The following is an 18,840-nucleotide window of genomic DNA, read 5'->3' as shown; positions in this document are numbered from 1 at the left end:
ACATAATGGTTTGCTTTACATTATCTATTCAGCGATCTCGAATAAAGTTTCTGCATAGAAACGTAGTTGATTTTCACTATGATTTTTTCATAGTTCCTTTTACATGAGTTCATTAAAAATTGTGTTGCAGAGTGACCTGTTTGTGTGCTCAGTTTGAAGCTGTTTTCCAGCATGGCCTGAGGAGGAGCCGGGGATTAGCACTGACAGCAGCAGCAATCAAACAAGCAGCAGGTTTCTCCAGCAAAACTGAAACAGGTAAGTTGCTAATTGTAACTATCATATTTTAGTTAGTTCATATGTTCAGTCAAGTGGTATAATTTCTAATAGAAATTTTAAGGATTGCACAAAACTGCAGATTGTTGGTAGGATACTTGGTGTGTTGCAGAAGTAGCAGTGAAAATGATAGTTGCTTCTTAGTCTAGTTTAACTTGCATTCCAAGTTTCTTTAGAAATATTGCTGTTAGGAAATCTACACTTCCTACTGTTGCATCGTGTAGAGTGGCAAATTTATTTTGAATTCTGGTAGGGATCAAGGTTGTGTAAATGTGTGGTTAAGTTTTTAAAACATTTTCATTCTTGACCTTGTCTTACTCAGTTCTTTAAATGCTGTCTTCTGTATAAGTCAGATATGTTTAACTTCTAATTATTGATGCAATTTTAGAAAGAAAAATTATATTGCTTGTATTGGTTGGGTTAGTTTTTATTACTTTTTCCACATTTAAAGAAAAGATTCCTTTATTTTTCTCTTCACCATGATGTTTGTCCTTTTTTTAATCAGAACTATATGAAGATAATGATCAGCTTTTCATTTTTTGGGAAAAGCAGGTTTAGTGGAGAAGTGTTTTAGTGGAGATATTGTTGCTGTTTAAATGCAACACTTCTATTTTCTGAAGTAATAGGAATTTGTCGTTTGTATGTCTGCAAATTCTGGAGTTACCTGTTCCTTTGGACCTACTTTCCAACATTTCACATCAGCAGTAACAGAGAGTTCTAAAGAAATCTTTTCCCTTCCATTGTATGTTTCCAGTTGAACATATGAGCCTGTGGATAAAATACTAGCTTAAATGTGCTTTTAAATGTGAATTCAATGTAAAAGTGTCAGATGGAATCCTTTAATTTGTGTGGCTTTTTCAGTGAAGTGAAAAACCCTTAAGTGGTTAAATAGCCTGAGTTCTGTAGGAATAAATAACCTGTTTAACTGGTGGGCTGCATGAAGAAGGTAAATGGTTCACCTTGGTTCAAAGTTATATTGTTACCTGTTTATTGTACAAATTTACATGTAAATGTAGTCGGTTATGAGCTTAGTGGCTTTCTTGGTGGGATGGTTGTCATTATTATTAATGATTAAATTCCAGAGCCAGTGTTCTGGTATTATGTGAAAGAAGTGCTGAACAGACACGAGCTGCAGCGCTTCTACTCTCTGAGGGCCATCACCACAGACATCGGCAGGGGCCGGGCCTGGCTGCGCTGTGCTCTGAATGAACATTCCCTGGAAAGATACGTTCATATGCTGCTGGCAGATAAGAATCGCCTCAGGTACTGTGTCTGATACCTTTGTAATTCAGGAAGTGTATTGGCAAATGAAGCAGTGTCTGAAACCCCAGGCAGCCAATCACTAGCCACAGCTCTAGTAGTACCCTGTATTAATTGCTATGCCTGTCAAGTCACTTAATTAAAGAAAAAAAATTGTCAGCCATTAAGATAGTGGCTTGTGCCTGTATCAACATGTGATCTCTTCCCTAAATCCATTCCCTGTTCTTTCAGCAATTTTCTTCACTGTAACCTGGACACCATGCTTTAAGGTGTCTCTATCATTCCACTAAAATAGTACACAATTGCAGTTGTGTGTGACAATTCATCAGTGGTAATTGCCTGTTGCCTTTTGGAGATGCTCATCCTGTAATTGCAAAGCTCCAGCAGTGCAGCAGTGGGGAGCTGCTGCTGCTGCACATCACTGGGAAGTTGGTAGCAGTTTGTGAACGTTTTGTTACAATTACTGAGAATAACTTACTACACCTGGTGAAATCCTAAAGTACTTTGGAAGTGCAAAATGCACTTAAGTTCATAAACTGAATCCTGCCTTTTTCTCATATCTTCGACTCCTTTTCTTTATGAAAACTTGAGATGTTTTCCTTTTTTTATCAATAATTGTTGAGCTTGCTCAAAGCACTTGATCAAGTCCAGTGGATGCAGCAGAAAGCATTTTATTCATTTGCATTGATTAATGGATCTAGTGGGTAAGATTATTGTCCAAACTGAGTTCATTAGTACCACCTTTTCATTTCTAGTTTGTTATAGTCATCTTTAGCTTTCTTGCAAAACAGATTTTGAAGAAATCAAATAAAGACAAATGAAATAAAGAGAAAAGTCTGGAAACCGTGAGGAGATTAGTGACTTGGATTGCTATGTTGCTAATTATTCTCATGTGGCAATTGTTGCATAGTGTCATGATTATCAACACACTGCATTGTAATGCTATTTCTAAAAGGTTTATTTCAGAGTTTTTAAGACTTAAATGTTACCTGAATTCCAAAGGGATTTATAGAGTCAGTTTACATTCCCAATTATATGTTTTGGAGACTTTTAAATGAATCTGTCAGAATTGTTTAAAATGTAGATTGAGGGTTATCTTGCTATCTGTTTTGTTGTTTAATGAATTGAATGCTGATAGTAAAAATATCACATTCTGCTACTAGAAAGAACCAGACTTAGAACAACTAAATTTATGTGTTCACAGTGAAAAAATGTGGGGTTTTTTACATCTAAATTCTAATTTGAAGTAACTATTTAGAGTAATTGGTGTGGGTTTGAATATTGAAACAGGTCACAGAATCACAGAATATTTAGAATTTGAGTTAAAAAGGACCCCTAGAGTTTGTGTAGTCCAACCCTTCTGCCATGGGCAGGGACCCTTTCCATCAGAGCAGGTTGCTCAAGATAAGGGGAACACTTTAGTTTGTGTTCATGTGTTCTAAGCTTACACAAAACATGTAGCAGTAGATAGAGAGATGCTGTGACTGCTCATGCAGTGTGAACCCCCCAGGCCCTGAGTGGCTTTTTTGCTTTTTTTCCCCCTGAAAAAGTGCAGAGCTAAAACTAAAGAAAAAAATACTCTTTAGTGTGTCTTTTTAGAACCATCTGAACAGTTATCAATTTCAGAACTCCAGGGAGTTATTGTGCCATAAAATTTAATCCTTGGGGTGCTCCTGCTTATTCCTCAGAGTTTTCTTGTCTTTCAGAAGTAAAGTATATGTTACTATAGGATTGCATGTCCTTTTTTTCCCCCTCTTAAATTACAGTGTCTTCTATGAAGACTGGTCCTTTATGATGGATGAAGAACGTTCCAGTATGATCCCGACAATGGCAGCTGGTAAAACTTTCTCTTCACTATAACTGCTCTTGGAAAACTACTGCATTTTGGGATGTTACATGTGTTTCTGGTTGCGAGGAGCTTCTCTAATACACTCTGTTTATGTGGAGAATGTGTGTCAGAGGCACAACCAGGGTGAACAGTCAAGGTATTATGCCAATTTATGCTATGAAATGATGGATTGTTAAAATCCTGGATCTGGTCTTCCTACAACTTAAAAATCTTGCACATAAATTTTTTAGCTCTTCAACAGTCAAGGCTAACTTAAAACCAGTGCAATTTAGAGGAAGCAAAATGGGTTATTCCTGACTAGAAAAGAGTAATGATGAAATTTTATAGTAAGGTCCAAATTACAGGTAAATACAGGTAAGGAGAATAAGAGTAAGGAATGATAACAAATAATTTACTTTTCTAGAATTCAGTCACAGAAATGATGTTTTATTACCTTTTATACCCCTTTTCTCAAATACATTGTCTTATGCTTCATTCTGCAAGACAAGGTTCATGGGCGTTTTTGCTAATAGAATATAGAAACCAACAAATACTAAAGTTGCAGTGAAATGGGTTTAAGTAAAAGATTATAAATAAATGAGTTTACAGTACTTTATTATTTAATGAACAGCCATCAAGAAGAATTCAGAACTGATTGCATCAGCTTGAATATAATCTAGAAAGGATTGAATGCTACGTGAAAGAATAAGAATTCATGCATTGGGAACTGTGGGAAATTTTTGGGAAAAATGTTTTCTATGTCATAGCTTCTGTGTTCATAACTTCCATGTGAAGTATATGGTGCATTTCTGGTCTCTTTTTTCCCTTTCTTTTATCTGAAGGTCTGAACTCCATTCTTTTTGCTATCAACATTGATAATAAGGATTTAAATGGGCAGAGCAAATGCACACCCACTGTGTCAGATTTGCTAAAGGAATCCACACAAAATGTAACTTCCTTATTGAAAGAGTCCACTCAGGGTGTCAGCAGCCTCCTCCGGGAGATCACTGCCTCGTCTGCCGTCTCCATTCTCATAAAACCTGACCAGGACTCTGACCCACTGCCTGTTCTGTCCAGAAATGTAAATGCAGGTAAGCTTTTATGAGTGTTAGTGCCATTCAGAAACTTAGAAAATATTCAAAAGTGTTTAAATAACTTTTTAGTTGTAATGCTCTATTGTAGAGCAGAAGTCTTAAGTGCAGTGTGCATACAAACCAGTTGTGTGTGATTAAAAAGCATGAAATTGGAAATACTGGGTGTGAATACTGGTTGGTAACTGTGTATTTCAGCCTTCTTGTATCACTGTGAGAGGGAGGCTAAACTGTTTTATTGGTAGTGCTTTGCTTGTGACCTGAATTTCAATTTCTTGTTCCTAAAATTATGCTTTGAAGTTTGTGATGTAAGGATTTTTCATTTTTAGTGTTGTCTTTTGGCACCTTGCCAGTTGGACATACAGTGATGTATATCTTTTGTTATATATCAGATACAAATCTTAGCTTGTAATCTGCTTCAAGTAGTGACTGTTTACAGTCTGAATTCCTATGCAAAGCAGATAATTGCCAAAATGAAAATTTACTCATATACTCTTCACCTTTAGAGTTCCCAGTGTTGCAATCAGCTTATGTGATGTTAGTTGCTAACAAAGAACCAAAGTCTTAATCTCTTATTATTTGAAATCAGTCAAGCAAAATGTGATTTTCATTATATATTTTTTGTTCCAAGATGAACAAAGTAATATTTTATCATCTTTGTTTCTGGAAGGAAATAATTATTCTTATTGTTTTGCTTTGTAAAAGTACAAAAGTGCAGGAAGATTTATGTGCTTTTCAATTAAGAAACAAGGTTTGAGTTTAGGCAATAAATTGTTTTGGTTTGAGAAAAAAGCACAAACCCCACATGGGAATCTGGTAGGAATAGAAGTTGAGATAAAATCTGTTTTTTATTTGCATTTAAAATAGATTTTTTCTTAAAACACAGTTTTCAGAACAAACTTGTGGTAAAGCTTTTGTTGTATAGCACTTAAGTGACATTAGAAATGTAGGTGATACTTGACTTGGGATAACTTTGTTAGTATAGAATAGCCTTGCAAGTTGGAACAAGAAAATAATTGACCATATGGTGCATATGACATGATGTACCTGATGTGTACAGCTCGTGTGTATACAGAACATGAAAGGTACAACTTCTAATGAAATGTCACTTTAAAAAAATTGAGTTTGTTCAAATGCAATTATATGTGGAACACTAGAGCAAGTCAGATGTTTTCATTAAAGTCTGTATTCTTTATTGGAATTCTATTTGCAACCAGAATGGGTTTTAACATCCTTTAAAAAGTATGTTAGTGTGTTTTGTGGGCATGTAACAGCTGGACTTGAATTAAATAAAGCAGCTTGGTCCCAGTGTGAGGTGTCTTGGTGAGTAAATTTCTGATATTTCTTGGAGTGCTTCAGCTTTGCATTTAGCTTCATGTGCATATCACATTCAGTGAGAACAGGTAATAGTGTAAAGTAAGTGCTGTCACTGAATACAGCTGGTGTAATCAGAGAGCATTTCAGTGTATTTCTAGACCAAGAACTAATTAGCTGAAAACTGACTGTTCAATTTTTAGAATATAGACAAAACTATTTGATTGCAGGTTGTGGATTTTGTTTGTGTTGTGAGTTTGTTCTTTTCAGTTTTTCCTCTGAAAGTGCTTCATGTTTTCTCTGTTGTGCAGACCTGCTCTGCATTATACACTAGGTGTAGTCTGTGGGAGAAAGTGGCAAGGAGGCTAACTTTTTATTTTAAATTTAATTTCATGAGTTTGTAGAACTTCTTTCCAGTTTCAATTGAATCATATTATAAATGCATCTCCAAAATGTCTTCTAAAATCTGAATTATGTAAGACATAAAATAAAGCTGGTAATTAAAGATTTAAAAGCTCCTGTGTATGGAAAGATAATGAATGCCATGTAGATCTAAGTGTTTTTTTTTCTTGACTAGTGTAATTTAATACAGGAGCTCTTTAAAGAAAAAGACATTTCATAGATTATTTCTTTTCTAAACTGTGCAAAATTTTGTATTGCTACTAGATTTGAAATACAAGAAAGATCGAAAAAAGAAGAAGAGAGTGACTAATATTATCTCATTTGATGAAGAGGAAGATGAGCAAAACTTGGGGGATGGCACAAAGACTCTGATTACAGGAGAAAGTTCAGAGGAGAGTGTAGACAGATCTTCAGTTCTTGCATTGTCGTCATCTGAAAGCACTCTGGGAAAAAATCTGAATGGGAGTGAAAGTAACCATTCGTGGAAGAGCAATTCAGTATTCATGAATGGAGAGTATGAATACCAGAAACTGGATGTGAAGAGCATTGATGATGAAGATGCAGATGAGGATGAGCTATATGGAAAATCATTAGGAAATAAAAGCACAGAGAGTGGAACTGAAGCTTCTGAAAAGTAAGTATGGTACAGGAGATAGTGGTAAACTTTCCATCCCTCCCCTGCACCCCTCTCTTTCCTTTATGGATACTGGCAAATTGATGTTGAACTGAACTATAGATTTGCTCTCTTTTAATTTTTTCTCTCCCTACTCCTCCTCCCCCACCTTTTTTTTCCTCTTTTTCTTTTTTTTTCTTTTACTGTTTAAACAATATAGGCCACTACAATGATGATATTTTGCTTCTATGTTTCACTGAAATCCCAGATTTTGAGATTTAAGACTTCTTGTTCTCCTTGAAATTCTCAGTTGTTAAAAACTGTGGCATAATACAGCCAGGCTATAATTGTGGCCTACTTGATGTTTCCTTATTCTTAATATGATAAATCTATTTTGGCTTCACAATAAAAATGTATGTTTTAGACAGAGTAAGCTTGTTACCTCAGAGTGTAGATAGTTCAACAATGCAGGAAAAAATGGAGAGAGAAAGAATAATTTTAGATACTAATATGCTTTCTTTATTTCTGACAGAAATTTGTTTAGAGAAAAAGGCAAGCCCTGCTTGTCTCATCTGCTTTGGAATGTTTGGTCTTTAATGAATTAATGTATGGCTGGCCAAGAAATTGGCAGGCAGAGTGAAGTAAAGTTTTTTCTTGCAGTGGTGCATCTGAAAGAAATATAAGCATTATGAACAGTAATGCTGGCTGTATAAATAGACTGGTTTGTTTATTTGTTTGTTCTAAATAGGCCTCACGAAATAGTCACATGCAATTCTCAGATATGCAGTTGGAGTCCTCTGCAGGTCCTCAATGATGACTCAGATGTTCTATTTCCTGTCAGTGCTGTTGGCTCTTACTCCCAAACAGGTGGGCATTTAAATTCACAGAATTCCAGCAACCTTTACTGTAGCTTGGGACAGTGGTGTGAAATAATGAGATTGTGCAGACACAAGAGATACTGCACAACTGGGATAAAAAGTTCAAATTTATTCTACTTCTGAATCAGAGTTCTCCATTTGGGTAGTTACTTAGTTAAGGGGGAGTTATCAATGTCAAAATAAACCAGTTCATTGAGATTAAGCTTGGTCTTTTATTTTATTGAAGTTTAGGATGGTTGTATAAAAAGTTTCCATATCCATATTCTCGATGCCACTAAGCTGCAAGAAGCTCCGAGTGCATTTGAGAAGTTGAATTCAAATTAATCTTGACAGATTGGAGAGCAGCTGGAAGCAGTTCAATAGAGGCTGTTAACTGTTGAAATACAGGATAGGGTATGACTGACTAGGAAATACTTGCTCAGAAGAGGATATGGAATTGTAAAGTGCTTTGGGTTGGAAGGGATCTTCAGAGATCATTATTCTAAGGCTGGCGGTCTGAGCTGTGAGCACCAGATGTCAGCTCACATCTAATTTTTCATGTGCCAGTATCCTTAAATAGTTTTCTGCAGGTTGCAAGCTGATAGTGACTTAATAGAGCTGTGCATAAATGAAAGTGTCATTTGTAAATATAAGCTCCATTGGCTCTGCTGTGGCCTCAGCTGCAGTATTGTATGCAGTGAGGGGCACTTCAGGAATGATGTAGACCATTTGAACAAGCAATAAAAATGGTCAAAGGAATGGAAAAGAAAACCTTGTGCTTTTACAGTATCTGTATTAGTACCAAACCCAAAAAGATTTCACCAGCTCTCCCCTTCACCCTGTTGATATTTTTCTAACTGTTCATAAAATGCTGAACTTTGGGTATAGTCATTTCAGTGACCTTTAAAAACTTTTCAGTGGTATTCAAATAATATTTTAATTGTAGAATATTTCTTATTTTTGCAAGAGTTTAAATGGATTGTTGATTGAAGGCTTGTGAAAAAGTGTAACTCAGTTGTGTAAGTTCAGTGACAAAAATGTGAATCATAAAATAATGCTGCACTGCCCTCTGCTGTATTTTAAAATATGTACTTCATAAGAAATGCCAATGGTTAAAAAAAAACAAGAAAAAAAGACCTGCCATATTTTTCAATTTATGAAAGAATGGGTTTAGAAAACGTTGAGTAGTTTGTGGAACTGTGGTCACTTAAATGTAAAACAGAAACTGTTGGAGAACATCCACAGGTTGAAATCTGGAATACAAGAATACATTCCTGTTTATGGGGGGTGATGTGTGGAATGGGAACTCACAGTTGTTGACAGTAGGTGTCAGGAGCATGAGCTGGGGATTTTGATCTAAAATCAAAAATCAGGAGTGAAAGCCAAGACTTGGTTCTGGAGGCAGATGACAGAAGAGGACATCTGTGTATATCTGTATGCATTTATCCATAACTGTCCCAGGGGCTTACTGACACCAAAGCCCATTGTTTTGTATTGCTTCATCTCTCAACTGTTTTGAATGCAATGCTCAGCCTACTGGAGATGATCAACAAGCCCATTCAGATCCCTTCTGGGCACAGGAGAGAAATTCTCAGTTCTCCTTCTGTCCCTCTTTGCCATGTGAGAGTGCTACAGGGTGAAAGGAGTCAGTTCCTCAGTGCTAGGAAAGCTCCCAGACCCTGTGTCCTCTCCTGGTCTGAGCTCTGAACAGGAGGAGCTGATGCAGTGGGCAGGGAGGGCTGCACTGAGTGCCCATTGCACAGCCCAAGTGCCAGCCAGCCAGGGACAGGGACACACACAGATCCAGGCCCCCTCTTCTCAGCTGCACTGACAAGATCCTGAGATTGAAAGCTGCCTTAGGCACTGGTTTGCTTGACTTTGGGAGTTGCACTGGATGAATGTCAGAAGGAACAAGCATTAGCTTATTTTGAGGGCAGTCCAGCCCACTGACTGGCAAGCTCATTATTATCCTGATATTTTTGTTAAAACATCCCTAATGAGCTCCTGTAAAATACATAGTTTAACCCAATATTTTGGTTTATAGGTCTTAATACCAATAAATAACACACACATACACACATATATATATATTGGACATAGCATTATCTGTAGTGTTGTATGTTAATATGTTTTCAGTATTAATCTGTTGCAGTGCTCCAGGGATGTGTCAGGGCATATCATATCTCCATGTAACTAGAAATGAGAAAGCTTCCATCAAAATGCAGTTGCTTGGAACAAAAATGGAGTATGTATTTTAGGAACTGTGCTTCAGTAAACTCCACAGCTTCACAGATAAATTTTCTCCTCCATAGACTTTCTGACATAAGTCTATTTCCCATTAACTTATTTTCTAGAATTTCTGCTTTTTAAATCTGTTCTGTTTAGGATTGTCTTCTAGTAACTTTGTTAGCCCCTACGTAGTAAGATGCAGAATACATCAATAAAACATGATTTTTGTTTGTTTCCACCTGAGCTTCCTTAATGACAGGCTCAGTGATGTGGATGTTTTGTTGCCGACAGCTGTGGATCTGTGGACAGATGCACATTATTCATGCTTTTTAAACAATGTCTCATCTGTCTGATTCCTGATGGTTGGTACAGAGACGGAAGGAGCCAGAGAAAAGCCTTGGTGCTCTGTTGGGAATACAGACAGCACTGGTGTCTTTGCAAGGTTTCATGCACTGGGGACTAACCACAAATTCTTCTCCTGCAAGTCACAGCCAGATTTGTAGTGAGCACGAGGCAGCATGAGGTGCTTCAACGCCGGGGGCTTGCGCAAGTAACTCCAGAAGTCTCCCCATAGCTTTGCAACTCTGTACAGATCAAATATAATTTAGGAGTTGTGCAATACTAATTTCTTTATGATGGCTGTGTTCCTAAGTCTTGACAATCTTGCTGGCATTTGGGGTAAATTTGCAGAAGTCAACTTTGGAGACAGAATTAAAAGTGTTTAAAAGCTTTAGCAAGTTGAGTGTTTCTGTTTAAAAATATAACTACCTAACTTCTGGATTTATGTTTTTATTTTATTTCATGAGTAATGTAACCCAAGGGAAGCTAATGTTTGTGCATTCTACTTTAGATAACTTGGAGAATGGAGAGGGGCATGAACATGCTGTTCATCCGGTAGAACTGGTTCCAAGGAGATCTGATCTTCCTTACAGGTAAGTGCCAAATATGTTTGTTCTAAAAGAAAAAAACCCTCACCCTCTAGCTGCCAACTTACTGTTACCTAATGCACTTAGTACTGGAAAGCCAACTACTCATCAGGGTACTTCTGCATATGTTTAGAAAGACAAATGCAAAAAACCTACAATTGCCTTTTTGCATAGTTTCATATGCTGAACTCTTCCTAATTATCTTGAAGAAGTCAGTCATGTCAAATAACAGTCTTGGCCTTCTGGTTTTATGTTGGTTTTTATGTTATTTTTTTACTATATTCTCCATGGCCTTTTAATTTGGAAATTTTGTGTGTCTGCTTAAATCAGACTCCTGGGAAATACATTAAAGGATTGTTCAGCGTATTTTGATTAAATATGGGTGAATAGGGTAACAATTCTAGTTTCTGGAATGCTTTTTTCTTAAGTTTTGAATTCAGGATTTTGGTTTCATATATTGATTACACTGTGTTTTTATTACTAGAGTGGAAGTCAGTCCTCCAGCTCAAGTGACTACTTTAAGTAGTATGTTGCCTTCAGCCACTGTGCCAGAATCCATGACAATTAGTAAGTACTTCCTTGATGAATCTAGATTGATGAAAATAACTTTGAAAGTCCTGTAATTCTTTCTATTTTTGTTTTGATAAAATCTGCTTAGAGTGACGTAGAACACTTAATTTCTGATGTGCTGGTCATGTTAGTAGTAAGTGCCCTAAAATGATGTTTGTATTGGCAGGTTATGCTTCATTGCAGCTGATATATCCTTACATTAAATGCAGCTTCAGCAGTTAGATGAAAAATAATGATTTGATTAACGTCTTTAAATTTCTACAAGTTCTGAACACATTGAGGGTTGGTTCTGATGTAGTCTTGCTTATTTTGCCTATTTTCATCAATGGTGAGTCAGAAACAAACTCCACTCATTCTGTGGTTTTGATACGAAAATCTGCTCCAAACATAAATATGGGCTTTCATATACAAAAACTTGAGTTAAGATTAAGGGGGGGACAGTTATATTTCAGTGATATTAACAGCAGAACTAGACAGGAGAAAATAGTCTTTGCTGCAGAGATAGTTTAATAGAAGCAGAGGCAGTTAGGCAGTTTGTTTATCACATATTTGATGTTTTTTCTTTGCATGCAGTTTTAGAACAAAGACTTAGTTCTTAAACTGAGTATCTAAGTTTGTAAGCCAGTATGTGTTTATATTCCTCACTGTACAGAATGTTCTGTAACTGAACTGGCTTTGTTCCTAAAGCTCTTGGGTGTGTTTGTTTCTTCTTATAAACTTCAATATGTACGAGTTTTAAATTATGACATTTGGGAAGTCAGAAGTGATGCATCCAAGAGTCTTTTCTGCAATTGATTAATGCAATCATCAAAATGAATGAAATCTTAAGATATTCTCATCTCATTTTCTAAAGTTATATTCAAATGCTGTATTGACCTGTGTTAAAGGAGATAAAACAAGCATTTTCACTGGGCAGTGTTTCAGGCTCTGGCACTGGTCTGCTGACTGAGCTTCACAGAGCTGAAAAATCCTTTCTTGCAAAGTTTGTCATGAAGTGCCCAACTAATTTGAGACTTCTTGGAGCCATAACTGAACTGTGGAATGGACTTGCTGTTATTAGCTACAGTGATACTTTGGTCACTAGATATTTTCTGCTAATGTTATTCCTACAACGTCCTTTTGTTATTTATTTCTCAGAGATTGCACAGGGCAGTTTGCTGGTGCTCCTGCACTCTGTTGATTCTGCTGTTTGTAGGGGAGTCAGGTACCAGCAGGGGCCGCAGTTGGTCTCCTTTGGTTGCTCAGTTATTTCCCAGTGTAGGTAACACAGCTGTAAAATAGAAAGAAAATCTGGAGATTTTCAATTCCCAATGCTTAGAAATTTGTAAATGAATTGTAGACACAGGATCAACAGAAGCATGCACACTGTCATTAATTTCCCAGTTCAGAGAAGGCTTTGGTGAAAGGAAGGGTGGGAAGCATGGCAAACCCATCTATAAAGCCAGTAGAGCACCTACTAAATAATCATAATTATAATTAAAATTCAGCTGACTGTACATTTATAGAATTATGTAATACCTTTATAATAGATGATCCTGGGTATGCTGCATAAAAATGCTTTTTCCAAGTTTGTTGTTATTGGTCGTAGGTTCTCTACAGGAGGAATTCAGTGCTGTGACAAGTCAGACACTGAAGCTCTTTCTCTCTATTGCAATTAGCAGAAGAATTATTAAAGGCTGAGGCTTATAGCTTGGTTGCATAGCAACTGATTGTAACACATCAGGCAAGAAAAATGGAATGCAGTAGTGCAGTGAGAAAAGCTGTGAGGTCTCCAGTGATTGGGTTTTTTTGTTTCTTACTTCTGAAGACAAAGCATGAAATGGTGTTTTTTTTCTTTTTAAATATTTTTTCCTGCTTTTGTTCCAAACCTATTAGTATAGTACAGAACTTTTCTTACTCCTTTTGATATGCAGGCTAGAAGGTTATGTTACAAGAAGCTGTGATTTAACATTTCTGCCATTTTTAAAATGATTTTCCTGAATTATGTCCCATGCATTTGTAAGGTATAGGTTAACTTGGCAGTATATACATCTCAAAGAATACTAATACCACTCAAGGGAAATCCACAGAGCTTTGCTGTTTATGGCAGGCATAACTTGAAAACTGGTCCTGCTTTGCAGATTACTTGGTCATAACTAAGTTTGTAAAAAGTTAAACTGATTAGAAGTTTTCTATTTATGCGTTTACGCTACTATATAATTGTCAATTTTTAAAAAAGTTGTCTTTATCTTATTGTATTTGAATCACAAACAACACTATTTCAAGAGTTGCTGTTGGAAGATTGTATTTTCAGCATTGTTTTTCACCAGAACAATCTGTCCTACCAGCACAAGTCTCTCCATTTTGTTTTTGCAGTAGAAAAAAAAAATAATTCAAAAACTTGAATTTTAGAAGGATGCTATTTGTGCTCTTCTTTATGAGGTTCTTTTATTATAGTACTATTTTTAGGAAATAATCGGTAATTTAGTTTTTTCCCTATCATTTTCTTTAGTTTTTAAAATTGGGCTTAACCACAAAGGTTAGGAAAGGTTGTAACACTGTACATCATTCCATATTTTTTCATATACTCTTGAGAAATCCCCAAGCTCTTCATGGTCTGTGTAGAGCTTTACTGAATAATCAAACCTCCATGTTACATTTTTATCCTGGTTGTGTAAGTGAATAAGGTGTATGTTTTTGTACTTTGTATGTCCTCTAAATAGCTGCTGACCTGTTCTGTAACCCACAGGTCACTGGCAGGTACTAAATTTTTGTTGTCTTTTGAAAGCACAGCTGTGAAGGGATGGTGTTTGTATTTCATCAGGGAGAGGAAAGCTGCAGTTTACTTTACAGACTTGGTTTTCACCAGGACTCTTTTATACAGTAGAAGGCCAATACAATTTGTTTCCTACTAAAATTTGCCCTGTGAATAGTGGCATGACAGGTTAATATTTACAAGATTTTTGAGCACTAAATTAAGCCTTAAAAGGGAGTGTTCATGTAGGCAGCTTAGGGAGCATCAAGCGCTTTATGTCGTTAAAGGTCAGACTTCTGATTTAAGATGTAACTAGTCTGCTGGAAGTCTTATTTGTCTCTGAAAATATCTGTGTAAATTTTCACTCGTGAAAATAAAAAAAATGAAAATTCCTGTAAACTGCTCCCGGCCCACCCTGATATTCTATCTGCAGGATTGCAGAGGAGGCTGCATGACCTTGTGTACTCTGAGGGATGATTTCACTTACAGCTCATTCTTCACAACAGGTGATTGCAAATCATGCTTCTCCAATCTTTGGCTAAATAGCAGAAGAGTTGTGAAACTTATGGCTTTTCTGGAGGTTGCTGGAGACTGGCAGGTGTTTCTCAAAGCATTATATATTTCATACTCTGTGACCTTATGAAGGCTTTCTAGAAGCTAGATTTTGCATGAAGTGGAATGGAATTAAAAAATGTTTTAGAGCAAATATTTACTTAATGAGTAATTAGGCACCACAGATTAATTTCAGCAATAAAATAATATTGTTCATGTTTGGAAAAGTGAGGTTTAATATGAAAAAGATAATTAGTATATTCCTTGATTTTTTTTATTGTCTTCTTCTTTGTTAGTAAGGAATAGTTTGGAATTACTGGTTGTGCATGGAAATTCTTTTTTCAAGAAGTTGTTGCAAAACTATTTCTTAGGAAAAACTTCACTAGTTATCTTCTTACCTCTGTCTTTATGGAACTCAGATATGTTGGTGTTGAATGTTGGTCCTTAATAACAGTATTGCCTTTCATTAATATTACTTTACAGAACATAAATATCATCAAGCATAAAACAGCTCAGAAGTAGGACATAAAGTCTAACATCAAACACTTTTCTGAAATAGGAATACTTGGCCATCCTCCCACTGTTTTATTAAAAAAAGTAAAGAAAAGAAAAAAAATTAAAAAGAAGGTGGGGGGAGAAAGATTGAGGTTGCACAGTCCAGAAGTCAGAAAATGCAAAATTTATGGTTGCTGCCACAACCCTGACATTTAAAAAAAATTATTCCCTTTTCTAACCCACACAATGTATGAGCTGTAAGTCTGCTGGAAAATTTTAGGTTATGATCATACACTCATCTTGGAGGCAAGTGTAACAGACAGACAAAAGCTCATGAATTGGGGATGTTGTGGCATCTTTGAAGGGAGCCTGCTGCAGTGTATGATACTGGATTTCTTTTGCTGACTGCTCTGACATGCTGCTGAAATTTTTCAGGAAGCGTAAGTGAAAGTAAGAAATTGCAAAATTTTTGAAAGTTTTAGCTATTATACCTGAATTAAATAGGATGATTTTCTTTTAGTTCTACTCAGTTCCTTGCTTCAAAAGATCATGAAATTAAGGTTCCTGATTTTTTTTTCTTGGTAAATTTTTACTCATTTAGTAACATTAATAATGTTTTACTCTTTTGTATTTACTATGGATAGAGAGGTTAAAGAAGTGTTGATGATAAACTGTATAGTTCTTGTGTTTGTTTTGGGTAATTTATAGAGAATATGACTCCTTCATACTCTTCACTTCAAGAAGAAACAGCAGAGTTATAGCCATGGCGCAATCTTGGTCCTGGGCTGGACCAGCCTTCTTGGAATTCTGGTCTCTTAGCCCAGACTGGTGGTTTGTGTTGATGATTTCACACTTCCACTGGTACCTGTAATTGAGCTAAATTTGCAAGAAATACTGAATATGAAATGTGTTTGCATTTGTGGTCCTAAATTAAGCATTGATTTTTGCCTTATATGTGGTAATGAAATTTGGAGTTTCTGCTTTATTGTGTCTCTATAGTATTGTCAGTTCCATGACTGTCAGAAAAATGAGGCAAATGGAAATAAATAAGTGATTTAAAGTATTCTATTTCAAGAGGCTTTTTTCTTCCTCTTTTGTGCAAACCATGGTCTTTAGCAGAATCTTGCTTTTGTGCTTTGCTTGTGTGTGTGTATGTGAGAGGGGAGCAAGAAAAGATGGAATTTCAGGTCTCAACTCATGCAGAAGATTCTGGATGGAATAAGGAAAAGAAGATTAAGTTATTATGCAGGTTAAGGTTACAATTTGAATAGACTGGTAAAATGGAAATAATGAAGACAATTTATAATAGCTTAGCTGTATAAATGTTAATAAAACAGTGCACATTAAAACACTGAGTACACACACAGGCAATTGCTGCAGTGAGCACCCCATGTAAATGCAGAGCCATGTCTGAGCAGCAACAGCTTTAATTTATTCAGAGTTAGAGACATAATAGCAACTACTTGTTGATGGTGCACTATCATATTTTAATGGCATACTTAAAATATTTAACATGCCATTGACTTGATGTGTCCTTGAGGAGGATTCTGAAGTCAACACTATATTTCAAGATCTTTATTTTGTTATGGAGTGTTACTGTACAGAAAGATTACTGTGGATCCTTTTGCTTGTGTTGTTTATTTGTGTGATGCTTTAACACTTCTTGGATTATTCAGTTTTCCTCATCCATAAAGCAGTTGTTTATTCCACAGATAGGCTGATGGATTGTGGTCCCTTGTGCTAGTATTTAATACCCAGAAATTTCATTATTTCACTTCTGGTTTTTCTACAAGATTTGGATTTTTTTTTTAAGGGTTGCATAAAATATGCTAAGTTAGTGTACAGTACTGTAATTATTCTTTCTATGCTGAATTAATGAAGTGCAAACTCCCTCTAATGACTTACTGAAATGTTTCTTGCTAATGTCATTTAGCTCTTAAGGTGTAATGTGGGTATTATGGAATGGGCAGAAAAATTATCATCTACTTTCTCCCTGACCAGAGACACAGGAATGTTTTGTGAAAAATTCTAGCATGAAGAAATTTGGGTTGACTGATTTCAAATGATATGAGAACTCTGCTGAACCCTGCAGTCCTGCAAGGGTGGGATTTATCTGCAGATTACCAAGACCAGACTGGAATCATGATGTCTGCAGCACTGACTGATACATTTGGTTGACACAATAAAGTCTTTTCTATTTTACCTGCTACTAGAGTTTGTCAGACTCCATATGGCCCACAGGACAATTCAAATTGTTGTTAAATGGGCAAAAAATTCTGTAACTGTAGAAAATATTAAGAAATACACAAGTAATTCTGTGAAATAAATGTAAAGGGGAAAAAAGTTGTCCAATGGCTTTGCTTGCTTGAAGAAATCAAGTAATACCAGTTCTATTAGTGTGTTTTCAGTAAAAGCACACAAAATTTACTGGCATCTGCATTGAATACTTGCAGAACAGAGTTGGCTGATTTATTATGTATTAACGTTTCACTTAAATGTTGGGAGGGATGGTTTAATATAGCTGTGTCCTTGTAGCACTCATAAAATTATAGGTTAACATATATGAAATTGTTAATGAATTGTTTGAACTGAGACTTTTCTGTATGGTGTTTGACTGTTCTGGTATCATGTTAAACCTAACCCAAAGGAAATCTTTAAAAATTCTAAAATTCTGTCAGGGTTGTTTTGTGGGTTTTTTTGGTCTTTTTTAGTTTTTATTCTTGATTTAATGACACAAAATATTTTAAGGTATTTGTAAAAAATAGAAAGGATTTTGTAGGAAATGACAAGGTTCAGAAATTCATCATCTTTAGGGCTGAACTTGAGAAGCAATGCCATTATTTCTACTCCCATCTCTCCGTAGCAGTTATTTCTTTGTGGCAGGATTTGTAGCCAGGAGAAGAAGCAATTTGGAGAGGCTGAACAAGTAAAAGTGTATCTCATTAATAGGCATGTGGTGAAAAGGTGCATTCTGCCCTACATCTGTGAAAACAAAACAGCTGCAAGCACAGGCACACTTGTAAACATTTGTATTAAAGCCAGATGCAGACTAATTTGATTTGATCAATACTTCTGATGCGGTGTTAAATAACAGCGCTTTTGAAAGATTGCTCAAATTAGTGATGAGATTAAGAGCATTTTTATGTGCTTTGCTGAATAGCAAATGGTGTTGGCATCATCTTAAGTGTGCTGCCTGTGTACCTGACTTCTAAAGCTGAAAGAGCAAGAAAGACATTAATCCTTTTTGTTCCTTCTTCTCAGATGAACTTCGTCAAGCTATCGTGGCCATGATGAATAGAAAGGATGAACTGGAAGAGCAGAATAGGTAGTTTGCTTTTTTTAGTCAAGAAGGTCTATAATTAAAAAAAAAATCTGTTTTCTAATACAAGCTGTCCTTTCTGTAAAGCTATACATAATATTTATGTAACCTTTTTGATGTATATGTTATTTTTTCTGTGAAAGGTTAACTTAATAATTCACTATTTAGATGTTGATACTGAAGAACAGTGTTTTGAGGGCAACTTTTTGCTTTTATTTTGAATCAGGTAACTCTTTGTACCTTGGGAGCTTTGCAGTTGAATTTTTTTCAAAACCAAATTTTATAACCAGAAGATTCTGAAGCTGTCTTAAGATAGCTTTCCAAATGAGCAGAAGTTTCTCCTAATGCCAATATTCAGAAAATTTCTGGTTTTTCCC

At 35.9% G+C, this 18,840-nt stretch overlaps 1 protein-coding gene across 2 annotated transcripts in view; it reads left to right on the top strand.

Annotated features, from left to right (window-relative positions):
• Nucleotides 1-18,840, top strand: part of SNX29 (sorting nexin 29) — a 105,931-nt gene that overhangs the window by 6,828 nt on the left and 80,263 nt on the right. For both annotated transcript variants that reach the window (XM_033073714.2, XM_033073715.1), the window contains exons 4-12: nucleotides 131-255; nucleotides 1,356-1,536; nucleotides 3,300-3,370; nucleotides 4,204-4,452; nucleotides 6,433-6,802; nucleotides 7,530-7,648; nucleotides 10,718-10,799; nucleotides 11,278-11,360; nucleotides 18,406-18,469. In XM_033073714.2, the coding sequence (XP_032929605.1) occupies nucleotides 131-255; nucleotides 1,356-1,536; nucleotides 3,300-3,370; nucleotides 4,204-4,452; nucleotides 6,433-6,802; nucleotides 7,530-7,648; nucleotides 10,718-10,799; nucleotides 11,278-11,360; nucleotides 18,406-18,469 (1,344 nt within the window). The remainder of the gene's footprint in view (nucleotides 1-130; nucleotides 256-1,355; nucleotides 1,537-3,299; nucleotides 3,371-4,203; nucleotides 4,453-6,432; nucleotides 6,803-7,529; nucleotides 7,649-10,717; nucleotides 10,800-11,277; nucleotides 11,361-18,405; nucleotides 18,470-18,840) is intronic.

This window comes from Catharus ustulatus, chromosome 16 (genome assembly GCF_009819885.2).
Source record: "Catharus ustulatus isolate bCatUst1 chromosome 16, bCatUst1.pri.v2, whole genome shotgun sequence".
Classification (NCBI taxonomy): domain Eukaryota; kingdom Metazoa; phylum Chordata; class Aves; order Passeriformes; family Turdidae; genus Catharus; species Catharus ustulatus.
The sequence above is the reverse complement of the archived record's forward strand: the minus strand, read 5'-3'. Positions and strand labels throughout refer to the sequence as shown.